Below are 14,009 nucleotides of genomic sequence, written 5' to 3'. Positions count from 1 at the left end.
GTACAGACAGACTTCTGAGATGGTGAAGTCACAAGTACTCGGCTGCAGTGAAGATACACAGCCAGGAGGGCAAGTGTTAGAGGAGCTGGCACACCTTGCTGACAGGCAAGATGGAAAATCCAGAGGAATAGCAATTACAGGATTCAAGCACAACCTGCCAGATTTGGGGGAGCCTGGCAGGCAGCTGTCCATCTCCCTCTGCTGGCAACTCCCAAACACTCCCAGTGATGCTTTTTTTGGCTGGAGCACCCCCAGGGGAAACGACAGGAGGGCAAGGACCCCGATGCTCCCTGTACATCTTGGGTTGCAGGTACCCTCCTTTATCCCAGGGATGAAAGGAGCCCGGAGCTGGAGCTCTCTTACCCAGGGAATAAAGTGAGTACAATTTGCAAAGCTGCAGTGGTGTTTTACACGGATAGTGGGAAGAGGATACTAGTATTCCCACAGGGTCCTGCTGTTCCTGCCAGCACTTCCCACCTCTGAGGGCAACAGCTCTCTCCAGCCTGGGCTTCAGCCATGTCCCAGAGTGCTGAACTTTCAGGTTTCCTGGGTGTGTTCCCCTTAGCCTCAAGACCTGGGGAAATGTGGGAGTGATTGTGCTGGGTTCAGACCTCGGCTTGGAGAAACTCTCCATCTCTTCTCTTTGTGCTTCAACTGCCTCAGCTGTGGAGAGGTGACAAGAGCCACCCTTCTTTGGCTATCAGCAGCTTTTAGTGGATGGAAGCTGCTGTCACTGATGATACACCCACATTTGAGCTCCTCCCAGCTCTGTGGGCACATGAAGGGCATCAGAGGCAACAAGACCTTCACCTCCCTCTATCCCATGTCCTGCCTCCAGAAGATGGCACAGTGCTGGCAAGTCTCTCATGTCTTGGTCCCTACCCATTCCTGCCTTCCAGCTGGTAGCTCAAGCATTGGTGGGGTCAGAGGCAGGCTCTCCATACCTTTGGCTCTGCTCACCCTGTGGGCTGTCGGTGCCCAGCAGCACCTGGGCATGAGCCAGGGGAGAAGCCACAGCACCCAGGAGCTCTCTTGGATTGTGGCTGACAGACAACACACCCCTCTGGGCACTGCATCTCCAACACCCAGGGACACTCCTGACCCCAGACTGAACACAGCAGGGCTCACACTGTGGGAGGGAAATATTTTGAGAGGCCTGAGTACAGGAAAGGGTATTTGCAGGCCAGGAAGAAAGAGCCTAGATGAGATTTGCATAACAATTTTTCAGACGTCATGGGAAAGAGTTCAAAATAACTCCTTGCACTGGTCCTCTGGTGCCTGAGGCACTATAATAGCTGCTATTATTTCAACAAAGCAAGGTGATAATATGGCAGCAGCATTATATAGTGCATCAACACCACCATTTCTGCTGCCATGCTGGGCATGGTGGCAGATAACACATCAAAGAGCCTGCCCCCGAGTTGCTGAGATAATGAAAATATTGTGTAACTGGCTACACTGCCTTTATAAAGGTTCCCATTCATGTCTTCCATTAAAAAAATGCTGTTTGTTGGGTTTCTTGCTTTCTTTTTTTTTCCCCGAATGCTTGTGTGTGAACAAGATGTCAGTTCCTTCCCAAGAACAAAGCAACAGCATGGTCATGGGCATGGAGATTTTGGATTGGACTCTTGGGAGAAGTTACAGGGCACTCTTAATGCTCTTGGAGACTTAAGGAGATGGGTCCCCAAGGATGGCTAGAAAAAGTCAAACCAGAAAGATATGTGGGACTTAACTCATTGCCTCTGCAGAACATAAGGAAACTGGGCTCAAGCCTCAAGCAATTTTTTAGTATCTTAGATGTGAATTCAATCATCTCAATTCAGTCATTTGTATAGAAACAAATCTGCAAGACAAAGGAACATACTCAAGCCATTTTTATGGTACCTAGCAGGACCACTGGCTTCTAATGGTGCAACTCCTCTAGTCTGCAGGCTGAGCATTGCCACCAGCCCTTCCCAGCAGCGCTATAGCTAGTTGGTCTAGCCTCATCTGGAAACTATCTCGAAATACTCACCATTCTTTGGGGTTTAGATACTACAACAGGCACAAAAGTAAATACTGAGTGCTAAAAAGAGTCAAGAGATCTTGGTCTGGTGAGAAGGCCGTTCAGAAGATTTGAGAAAGCCCCACAAAGACTGATAGATTTCACACAGAGCAGTCTGACTGTGAAGTTTGGATATGAAGGACTTCAGAACAGTAATGGCTTTGGTGGCCTCCTGTCTCTTCCAAATAACAGGGAGAGGGTCAGATGTTCTTTTGCGTTTTCTATTCTGCTTGCAAGAAACACTTCTGATTGCGTGGCTGGCCAGAGCAAATGACATCAGAAAGTAAGACAATCTTTTGCCAGGGATCAGGCAGATGGCAAACAACAACAATTCTCTGCAAGCTCAGTAAGGGAGGAGAAGGAACCCCGTGTTTCTTGATTGAGACCGTATACACCAGTCTGTGGTACTGGTGAGACTGTAAATTAGCCTAGAGACATAATGACATTCTTTTCAGATCTATAGCTCTATTGAGTTCTATTGCAAACCAGTAACAATAGACAAGACCACAACTGCCTAAGATATGTGCTACAACATTTATGTCAGTAAGCCCTTCTGAGCAGAGCTTTTTGAGCAATCACTGGGGGAACACCACCATGCATTCTCTGCCTATTTTCCACAGAGAGATTATGGAACACCTAAATTTTGTAATCTAAGAGATTTTCAGGTTGACCAGGACAGCTAATGATTTTGAGGACCTATAAGGCAATACTGGAAAACAGGCAGTCTGAAATGCTATTTGAAAGCTGGGTATCTAAATCCCCCCTTGGAATGGATTTCATGGGATCTAACACAAAAGCTAGCAAGGGTGCAAGAGAAAGCAAAGAATCCTTACTTTCACAAAGCTCATTCGAATAGTACACATCTTGGTCAGCTCATACACCACTTCAAAACCATGATTGACTGACTGGGCAAGCAGCTGGGCGAAGAGCTGGTTGTTGAAGATCTTGAGGCTGCAGCCACTGGGGATCTTGCAGACTGTGGCTGGGTGGAAACCATGCTGGTAGTTACAGTTGCGGCTTTGCACAAAAATGCTGCTGTCACTGACACATTCGGCATAAACTTCCCCACCGACGTAGTACAGATGAACACCTTGAAAAATAAAGTATAACATGTATTATTTCTCCATTGTTCACAACACACTCTATGCCAGTCATTAATTATTTTACTGGTTTGGGCATACAAGCCCAGGATCCTTCCAGGATCTTTGTTTCTCAGTACAGGTTGGTTTACTTCTCTACCCAGCAGCATAGTACTTTATGATAAGATACATATACATGAACATCAAATACATGTCAACCATATACTAAGCATCAAGCAAAACTATCCAAGACCTGAAAAATCACTATTGCATTACACAGCAAAATGTATTTTTGCTGTTAAGTAACTGTACACTGGTCAAGACCCACTTCACTGCATGCTGTTGTTTTATTACAGGATCCTACTCTCATACAGTTAAAACACAGCATGATGCACACTTAAAATAGCTTTTCTGTATTTTCCTTTATCCGCCACGTCAGAACCACATATTTGCATTTACATGATGCGACTTGCTCATCAGATCCTGTTCCAAGTGACCTTTAGTAAGAAAATTACTGATTTTCTTTTGAAATGCTCAGTGTCCAAGTGACTTACCAACACTAAATCAGATTTTGATTGTGACTTGGGGAAATTAGGGTGGAAGCACTTCTATCCCTTCAAAGACTCTGATCCACCAAGGATATCTGCTTGCATGAAAACATACCTAATTTGGTGGGAGAATTTACTGGAGCCTAACTCAGCAACCTTGAAGTTAGGGATCATCTGTAAGAAGGTAATTATGTAGATGTGTTCTTTAGCTGATAGATGGGGAAAGGCACTGTGACCAGAGGATTCACTCCATCTGCTACAGAGTGCAGGCTCAGACCCAGTTTAAACCCATGGAAGTCTGTGCAGGTGCTGAAAAGTCTCCCATTCCCTGCCCCTGCTGGCACACCTGCTTTCATGCTGGCAGCAACAGCTGAGGGTTGGACAGCTGTCCAGGATGAGGAACTGAACCAGCTAATAAACTTAAAAACAAACAAACCAAAATTTATTTGCTGTAGATCTAGTGAGATCATCAGTGCAAGTGTGGCAATGGGGACCCTGACTGCTTAAACATGAGCGTGAAGCCACAACCTGAAAAGGACCAAGTCATCCTGTGAAAATGCCCAGTCACCCTTCCCATGGCTAGATTAGGGGAAATGAACCCCTCCCATGGGCAAGAGAGGTGGAAGAACTCAGTTATTTGTTCTTTTAAAAACCACCACTAAATAAAAATAAAACCCTGCTCTCTAATGCCAGGTATGACAATCAAACATTTACACACAGATGTTCACAGAGCCTTGGTGGACTGCCTGAAAAACTAGTGGTAACTGTGCTTCAATAATGCAGCTGTAATTAGTTTTATTCCTGGTGTCTTTCATACAAACAAGGACTGGTTACATATTCCCAGTCCGTTCATCATTCTGTAGTCATAACAAGGGGCAGCAGCACATTCTTAGGACAAAACCAGCCTCTAAACAGAAGTGGGAAAGGCACAGGGGAAAGCAGGTTGAGTGGGAAAAGGATCTGGGAAAAATACACTCTCCCATAGTCTTCCATGGTGACTCAGATGGGAACCTTAAAGTTTGTCTTCAAGCCATCACTTGACTTGTGTGCGCCCACAAGATTTCAAATGAGCTGCGAGTGGCAGGGGTGTGGCTCGGAGCACACTGGTGCTGCACTGGGAACGGGAGCAACAGGAAAACATCAGCTCCAACTGCACAAGGCACCGTGGGGTGCTGCACACTCTGACTGCTACTGCTGGACCTTCCTTCCCATGGAACTGAATAAAGGGGAAGGACTGAAAGGACCTCGATGGAGTCCATACAGCTTTCTGAAATAATCAGATGAAGTAAGAACAGAGGGTAACGACAGAAGAATAAGAACAAAAATGTGCAACACATTTTGAATCTTCAGGTGTGGCTACTGACTTAGGGTCACCACAGGGGATGCTAAGGTGAAAAACATTAAAGTCTGGGTTTTCAAAGTATACTAAGTAAACCATTTTCTGAAAAAAAAAAGAATGCTTTCAAAGGCATTGCCCAAACATTGTGCTATAATAACAAAAACATCCATGTCACTTCTGAAAGCAGAGGTTACAAATGATTTTTCCCTTGTAAACTCTTTAAAAGCAAAAAATATAGCACTTATTCAGTGTGTGTTTCTATTATTCATTCACCAGAGAATTCATTCACCAGAGAAAAGCGTGCTCAAGGAAATCAAGGAACTCAATACATATTTGTAGAAGACCAAATCAAAGGTCCATATGTTTTAGTGGTAATTCATTGCTCCGTGCTGAAACTGAAAATTCAGCAGTCTCCAAGCATCCACATCTTTTTGACACTGATCAAAAGTTCCTTTTTTGTCCTTGAAGTCTGCCTGCTGAAACAGGTCCAATTGCTCGTAGATGTTGCATTGTGTTCTGGATTGTTTTTAGCTTTGATGTGGTATTTCCAGGAAACGGTTTCACGCTGATACACTAGATGACAATTCAATCACATATCCTTATCCTACTGAGCTAATCTTGTTTACTCACTCTTTTTTCTCCCGTGTTAACATGTGACAATTGTATCCATTTCAGCAGCTTTCATCTGTCCACCATGCCTTTGAACTACACACTTCTGGAGCTGCTCTGTGCTCTTCTGCAAGCCTGCACTGGTGCCACTTGTACTCCACTTGTATATGTTTTTTAGGATTTGCATAAACAGGGAAGAGCAGTAAAATTAAGGATCTCTGCTATATTAAGCTTCTCTCTGGGCAACCTTCTCTCTTCCCTTGGGCAAATTCCTAGTGTAGGACTTTAAAGGACTTTTAATCAATTAAGACAGATCTTCACATTTAAATGGATAAAGACCATTAGCATGTACCTAACTTTATTTCTGTTCTGTCTCTTCCTCTTTTGGGGCAGAAAGTCCCAGGCTGTAACATCCCCAAATGACAGCTGGGATCTTTTGTCATTCTTCTTTTAGGGTCAGGCTCAGCTTTGATCTACATCCCTCTGCCAGCTTACACTGACAGGGTGTAAAGCTTTGCTTTATTTCCTTTAAGTAAGCTAGGACTAGATGTACAGCACGTTTGCACTCATCACAATGAGCCACTGTGGCAGACACTTGTAGCATCTGCAAAGTGTTTTCCATTCTGGGGAAAAGTGCAAGAGCTTAGCACAACTTTCCCTGCACCAGCCTTCAGGTTCACCTCTGTTTGCAAAACCTGTATCACATTTGTCTCAGAACTTCCTCGTATTCAGTCATTCAACACTAGACTATCAAGAGCCAATTAAAATATTGCTCTAGGCCTGGGAAATGAGGTGAGGTTGACAAGATAATAGGAGTGGAACAATTAGAGTTAATTAGCCCAGTGGGAAATGCATTCCCAGGCAGCTACTGGTGAGAGGCTGGGTTGGCAAGATAATGAGTCTAGACTGGATAGACCAGAACAGGCAAAGCTTCATCTGCACGGAGAAGTGGCCAGCACAGGGCTTCTGACTCACCACCAAAACCAGCAGAAATTCTGGGAGAATATCAAGCCCTACCCAGCCCTAGGGAGCTGGGATGGAGGGTGTGTGGCCGTGTGTGTCCAGGTGTCCTCTCCTCGTGCTTGGCACCAGCAGCACATGATCCTGCATGCTCAGGGTATATGGACACCACAGGTGGAGCATACAGAGCTGCACCAGCTACCACTGGTGGGAGAATCCAAACCTTAGTTTTACCAGTGAAAAGCTGACAAAGCAGGGAATTGGACTGGAAGGGGAAAAAAGCTACAAAGACAACTCTGGTAGAGTTCTTCAGCTAAGTAACTCAACTACTAAGTGTTTCATCCATCTCCCTTTGTTATTTGGTGGGAGGAGAACCAGCCCTGAGGCACCAGCAATTATCCTTTTAGTGGCATTTCAATGGCAATATTCCCAGTTGCCAGAAGCTCTAATAAATAAAATGAAAATACATACTGCTAAATTAGAACACACAACTATAAACAACATTTTTCTCTTCACTGGTCAAGTAAATAGCTTTTGTAAGGAGTTACTCTGCTGATGGTTATCCAGTCAGAAAAGAATAATCTGCTTTTCTCCTGTTTCAGAAGTAATCTCAGAGCTTTGATCTTAAGGCAAGTGCATCTGATGAATCAGCTAGGTTTGTTAATGCAATGCATGGATTTTTGAGATCTGAATATTACTGCTAAGGAGAAGGGATTTTCTCTTACCTTTTCCTATGTGTCTCCTGGTGTTTTCTATAGTAGAATTGCGGTTTACATTTGAGAGCAGACCCAGGCAGAACCTGTTTTTGTTATTTGAAGGATCTGTAAATCCATCTATAAGGATACTTCGAGAGGAAGCCTGGAAAGTCTCCCCTACGCGGTTGTTGAGTTCATAGTAGGCAACTGAGCACCAGTGTTGGGGTTCCTCATAACAAACAGGCCGAAAGTCTGTAGGAAATAAAGTTAAGCAACTGCTCAGGTTTCAACAGTATTTTTTAAACAATCTTTCTCTGTTTTTGTTCATTCCCTCCCACTCTCAGCCCCCATCTCTTCATCTAAACAGTCACTTATGTCATGCTTTATCCCAACAGCAGCTTCCATTGCTTCTTGATTTTATGACTTAAGTCCCAAACATGCAAAAGGCTGGTGCACCAGCTTAACTCTAAGCCTCTGAGGAGCCCCACTTCTTCTTAAAAGTGGTAACTCCACTGCTTTAAATCAAGCATGCTGACATTCCTTGCTGAACTGGGGCCCAAACTACACACTGAAAATAGTAAGGGATACATCTGCTCTGCACACCAGAGGAGATAGGGATGACAGATGGGCTCAAAGCAAGTCAAAACTGAGCCAAGTTTTTGGTATTAGGCCTTCAGCCTAATACTGAACTTTGTAGTTCAGCAGTAATAAATCACTCCAGTTTTTGCACGCTTTCAGGCTTTCCTCTTCCATGCGGGACTGCAAGCAGAAATGTCAGCAAGGTCATTTCTTTTGGATTTATCTCTGCCCTGGTTTTCTAAGTCAGAGACAGAGGAAGACTCAAAAATGTAACAGAATCTCTGAGCCTCATTTGTCCCACAGGAATTAGTAGGAAACTTTATCCTGCCTGCTCACCACAAGCATGTGAGCCCGCCTGTGCCCAGAGCACCTCTGTGCATAACCTCTAATAAACTTCCAACTAATATTCACTAGGATAGTGATCAGGGACGGTAAACTATGATAAATAGATTAAACTAGCTTGGCAATTCATTTACAAGTATTGGTGTCTGATAACTTATTATCTAGCCATTCTGTGTCCCCATCTGTAATTAGCACTCTGCCCCTCACATTCCCTCTGCTCCAGTTCCATGCAACATGCACACTCTTCACTGTTTCTGAAGGCTGGCAATATTTTTTTAATGTTCGTGTGTTCAGTCCTCATTCTAGAAATGACATTTCTCTAGGAACACAATATGATGGACTACAGGAGCAATGGTGATTTTTCCTTTGCAGTAGCAGGAAGCCAAAGCAAAAGCCAGCAGAGGAACTCTGTTTCCCCTTCCTGCTCTGCAGCAATGGGCTATGAATGGTGGAGGCATCACCTGCCAGTACCAGCCCAAAGGTAGCAGAGACCATGCTGCAGAGGTCACCAAGTTGCTTTGAGAGGTGCAAGAATCCCAGACCCTTCTTTGACCATTCATGCCTCTCCCAATAAAGAATGCTTATGAGACCACAAAGATTTTGGTCTTCTGTCAAAATCTCTTTGTATTCCACTAGAACATGTCCGTTTCTTTTCTAGCCAGCCAGTAATGTAACATTAATACAAAGATGGCAGTAAAAGTATCCCAACCATAAGTCTTTAAAGCACTTGAAACCCAGAGCTGAAGGTGATAAAGAAATGAGTTCTGATATTGATAATGCTTTTGTGTGTTATATTGCCCCACCAGCCTTGATTTGATATGCTTATCTTTACAACATAGATAACAGTGTTAGCTTTCATTAACAGCTTTTTAACTGTAATAGTCCACGGATGCAAATAAGGTCTAAACTCTGTAACTTTGCACATAATTCATGGAAATCTTTCATCAACCGATCCTGCTAGCTAATGGCTGGCTCTAGCACCCAGCCTTACTGCAAAACTGCCTGAAACTTATTACAGATCACTAAACCTTCTTGTGCAAGTAACAAATCTTTTCTTAACAGTTTTTATTTAAAGAATAGTACAAATGGTTATTTACTTTCAGCTTCTCCATCGGCAGATTTACCTCCATTGGGCAAAGACAGCACTAATTGACTTTCAGCTATTGCATCCATTGACCGTCCATTGTGGATTCCTGGAGGTTCTCTTGCATGGTAGGGCGGAGGTGGAGTTTCCACTACAGAAAGAAAGAAAAAAGAAAGGAGAAAGAAAGGAGAAAGAAAGGAAGACACCTAAGTCATTATGTTGGTAAATTCCTCCTGTCTTTTCTTGGTGAATATTTTACTACTTCAGCATTGTTTGGCTAGAGAAGCACTGGAAACAGCACAAATCTGAATCTGACCTCCATTCAGTCTCTAGTTTAAGACCATTGCATGTTCAAGAAAGATGGGAAGGAAGGGCTGTCATGTTGGACATGCAGCTCTTGAAAGAGAGAGGGATGATCACAGCAGTGCCTCAGGCCTAGACCTGTGTCCAATCAAGTTCTCTGTTAACACCACTTGTTACCCTAAGAAAGTAATGCAGTTTCATCCTTTAGTTCCAGACTTTTTAATTTAAAACTTGAGAGGGATGATTTAAGAGCAGAAGCTAACTTTATTTGATCCTGTGGGAGAAAGGTCTCTTTTTTTATAGTCTATGAAAGAAAACCTGTGGAAAGCTATAGAAATCAGACTTGGCAAAACTTTCTCCAGACTTGTTCTTTTTTCCTCTGTCCTACAAGGGAAGTCTGTCCCTCTCCTTGTTTGCTCAGTCTCCCATTTGAGAGCAATGGATGTCATGAAAACATTGGGAGGAAAAGCATCAACTCACAACCTCCCAGCTCCTGATTTGTTTCATTTACAGCAACATGAGCTAGAAAACAGAAGGTGACACCATAGTGGGGATTCTCCAGAAAGGCAGGAGGTTTTAGAAAGCCAAAGAAAAAAGGATTTCATTTTCATATCATAAAATGTCAACAATCACTGCATAAGCACTAAAAGTGTGTAGTTTTGTTCATTTGAAGAGAAACTCAATGGGCTTATGTGCAAATTATAACCATATACAAACTTGCAGGACTCTTTAAGAGGGTCTCTTTAAGAAGGGTTTAACTTGGTTCCAGGTTTAAATTCCCTCTTGTGTTTGGGATCTTTTGGCTCTTTCTCAAAATGGAACAGCTTCACCCAGAGTGGAGAACTGTGAACTGTCTCATGAGAAAACCACTGAATCTTCCACATAAGTACTGCACAGGACTATTAGTCTATTTAAGCACTGTTCAGGATTTAAGAACTTCATACACTATATGATATTTCTAGCATTTAGCTGACATAACCTTCCAACAAAAAGTAGTAGAACAAAATCAAGAAATAGTGGAAAAGTTACAGAAAGGAATATAATCACATAATCATGTGGTTACAGGGATATTTTTGATATTTAGGCCTAAACTAGTCACCTTTAAGTGTGACTTTAAGTCTCCTTATACCCACTAAAGAAAAATAGAAACCTGCAGACAGAATGTATTAGGCATATACAAGAAGATGCATTGAATCTTGGTCTAGGAGTGCCTGTTGTCCTCCACTGATTACAGGGAGAGTATAGACAATTCCATGAGATGCAGAAATTTGCATTGTTGACATCTATACTTGGTCACAACAATCCCTCTCAAGGTTTGTGATGTAATTCTAGTTTGCTTTAGATAGCCTTCCATCCCTGATTGTTACTCAGGCAAATTATGCTTATCACTATGCCATGTGCTGTGAGATACTGAAGCTCAGGTTGAGCCACTTCCATTATTAAGTAGCTTTGCAACATCCCAAGTTCAGTTAAATGCACAAGTCAGAGTCATTACACAGCCAGAATGGGCCTGATTTACCTGTCAGGACCAGCTCCACTGAATCCAGCTTGGTTACACAAAGTTGAAAGAAAAAATATTGGAGAAGACAAACAGGTCTTACTACTTGATGAAATGTTTCAATGTTGCTAAATATGATTGAATCAGAAATATAAATCTAGAGAAGAAATGAATGAAGGCACATTCAATGAATGAAGAGGGAAGGAAAAACATCACACTGTTAAAAGTATTCAACTTAAAAAGGTGTTAAAATACTACACACGCCTTGAAAAATAAGGCACTGAAAATGCACTTAAAATGAAAATAGGTATATCATTAAGGACCTGAATTTAAAGGCTTCATAGTTGGCACTTAAAATCTTAAATTACAAGATTCTGACCTGAATTCATCTTTGTGAAAAAGCTGACATAATTGAAACTATTTGGAAGTTAAAGCGCTGAAGTGAATCTGAGCCACGTTTTGATATTAAAACTAGCTCTCAGCTGTGTTGCATTAACAGCAAAAACACAGTTAAATTTTCAGGTAATTAGAGCTGTACCAAGTCAGGATTTCAAAACACAACAATCTGAGTGGCATAACCCTGCTAATCTTAGAACTGTGGAACATATTCCAAAGTCGTAGGAATTTGCCTAGTGACTTCTCCAAGTGTTGGGCCAGATTGGCAAACACCTTAATTTTCTGAGATTTATATAGTCAGTGGGATCACCATACACTTAAAAAAAAATTCTACACACCAAATTCCCCATTTTATCCTGTCTCTTGATGGAGTTTCTAAAGGCTCCTACTCTGATCATCTTAGGTGTCTAACTTAGGTCTTGTAAGTATTCCTCCATGAATTGTACCAGAAGCTTGGATGGGCAGCTTTAGGCAAAAGGTGGTCTGTCACTGCTGCTTCTCTCCTCAATTTTCCCCCCACAGAAACCATGAAATCTCACCCAGGCACTGCTAGGAGTGGGATGAGTACAGTTCTAAATCCCTTGATCATCTGTCAGGAGGACTGAGAGACAACACACAAGAGACAGTCACGAGAAATCACATTTCAAGTCCGTTCTGTCCAACAGTTCAGTCTGTAGCTACAGCCTGGTGGAAGCACAGAATTGTCACCCGACCCCAGGCCCTGGCAGGAATCTCAAATGCCTCAGTCAGGGTGTCTAGAAACTCATTCTTACCTGTGAGCTGATAAGGACTTCCCGGTCCAGAAGAGCTCTCTGGTGAGTTGGGGTAGCTGATGCTGTTGGGCGACTGGGAGAACATGTGGCTGGGGGATGATGGAAAAGGGGTGCATGGAGGATGCTGGAAAGAATCTGGATAAGTGGCATTGTGTGGCATCAGTGGCTCGCTGTGCAGAGAAGTGTTTCGAAACTTGGCAAGGAGGCTGAGGTGAGGGTTAAACTCGCTGTGTCTTGGAACGAGTACAGGAGGTAGGACTGAAAAAAAAACCCAGTAACAAAAAAATGGTTAAAACTGTGTTCTTGAAAGTATATCTTGTTTTAAGTTAAAAAGAGGCATATTCCATGCTGCTCAAATATTGCTGTCAAGTATTGATTCAATGACATACAAGTCATTGAAGAGCAACAAACCTGTCCAAACCCAAGAATCAAAAGCTGATTCTTGGACATTTTTCTTTAGATCTGCAGTCAGCTACAGAAGTTCCACATTCAAAATAAGTGCAACTTGTCCAAAATATTGTTCCTTGAGCAAGGTACCATAAAATTCTCAGGTACGGCATGTGCACACCGCCATCATACAGAAATTCAAGTGGTATGTCTCTCCCTTTCAAAATTACCTATTCCTTCCTTCTTTAAAGACTGAACATGTCAGGAATTTTCTAAATATTATCACCAGGATGTGCCATATTCACAGCCAAGTTTAATAACAATTAATAGTGTTCTGCAATATGCTACGCATTTTACGACCAGTGTGTTACAGATGGGCAAAATGAAGTACAGACCTGAAGCCAGACACCACATCTAAAATGTTAGGAACTTGAAAATGCTGCCAGACAGTAGGATATTTAAAATGAAATGTAAATGGCAATTCAAATATTGCAGCAATATCAATTTAGTTCTTGCAATATAGTTAGGAAAGATCTAGCATAAAAAGGCATATGTCAGTGGTTGCTATTTAAGACATGAAAAATGCAGGTCAGAAAACTGAAATCCAAATGAACCCATGTAAAAATTAGTGTAGTAGAAGACACCACATCTCTTCACTTTCATCTCACACTGTCATTGCTTTTAACAGCATTGCTCCTTTGAGAAACTCAAAGCTGATCCAAATTACTTTGAATTCTGACATATGAGAAGCAAGAGCAGAATTAAGAGGCAAAACACTTTTAAAATCCTGACTAGTGAGATATCTATGAAGATGCAGTCCCTAGGCTGGAACACAAAGAGGCTACTGAATAATTCTGCATATGAGAGTTCAACCTGAGGCTTTAACTTTTCCCTACCATATCCTTGGTTGGGATAACAGCACCTACAATGGGTGACTCCTGTACCCCAAGATTTCTCTATTAGTTACTAGCTCATGTAATTATGCCTAATTATCTTAGTTAAGGCTTTCAGCACAGGTAGGGAGAATGAATCCCCACTTGGTATAATGCAGATCTAAAAGCCACCAAAGATGATAAGGCAATCCGAGTTATTGTGAGAAGGATGAATTGTCCCAGCTTTGGGTACAATTCAGCAGGCTTGTGATGACTGACCTAGTGTGCAGAGTTCCTCTGGCCTAAAACCCAGCAACACTTTGTCTTCCAGTCTGTCCTTATTAGTTTATGGAAACAAGTAACAATGTGCACTCTTGGTTTTAAACATTGATGGGAATATACAGTTTGAACGTGTTTTAACATATTGCTTGGGCCCAAAAGCTCTGTCTAGGTAAGGCTAATTCTTTTCAGGTAGGTTAGCTAACAACTTTTAATTATAGC

General features: G+C 42.4%; 1 protein-coding gene across 3 annotated transcripts in view; it reads right to left on the bottom strand.

The window, feature by feature from the left end:
- Positions 1 to 14,009, bottom strand: part of SMAD9 (SMAD family member 9) — a 43,282-nt gene that overhangs the window by 9,425 nt on the left and 19,848 nt on the right. For 2 of the 3 annotated variants that reach the window (XM_085061336.1, XM_085061345.1), the window contains exons 3-6: positions 12,250 to 12,507; positions 9,293 to 9,430; positions 7,305 to 7,526; positions 2,878 to 3,134 (exon numbers count right to left, since the gene is read on the bottom strand). In XM_085061336.1, the coding sequence (XP_084917462.1) occupies positions 2,878 to 3,134; positions 7,305 to 7,526; positions 9,293 to 9,430; positions 12,250 to 12,507 (875 nt within the window). The remainder of the gene's footprint in view (positions 1 to 2,877; positions 3,135 to 7,304; positions 7,527 to 9,292; positions 9,431 to 12,249; positions 12,508 to 14,009) is intronic. The other variant, XM_085061350.1, reaches the window with a different exon arrangement.

This window comes from Lichenostomus cassidix, chromosome 1, assembly GCF_008360975.1.
Source record: "Lichenostomus cassidix isolate B80296 chromosome 1, HeHo_3.0, whole genome shotgun sequence".
NCBI lineage: Eukaryota > Metazoa > Chordata > Aves > Passeriformes > Meliphagidae > Lichenostomus > Lichenostomus cassidix.
The sequence above is the reverse complement of the archived record's forward strand: the minus strand, read 5'-3'. Positions and strand labels throughout refer to the sequence as shown.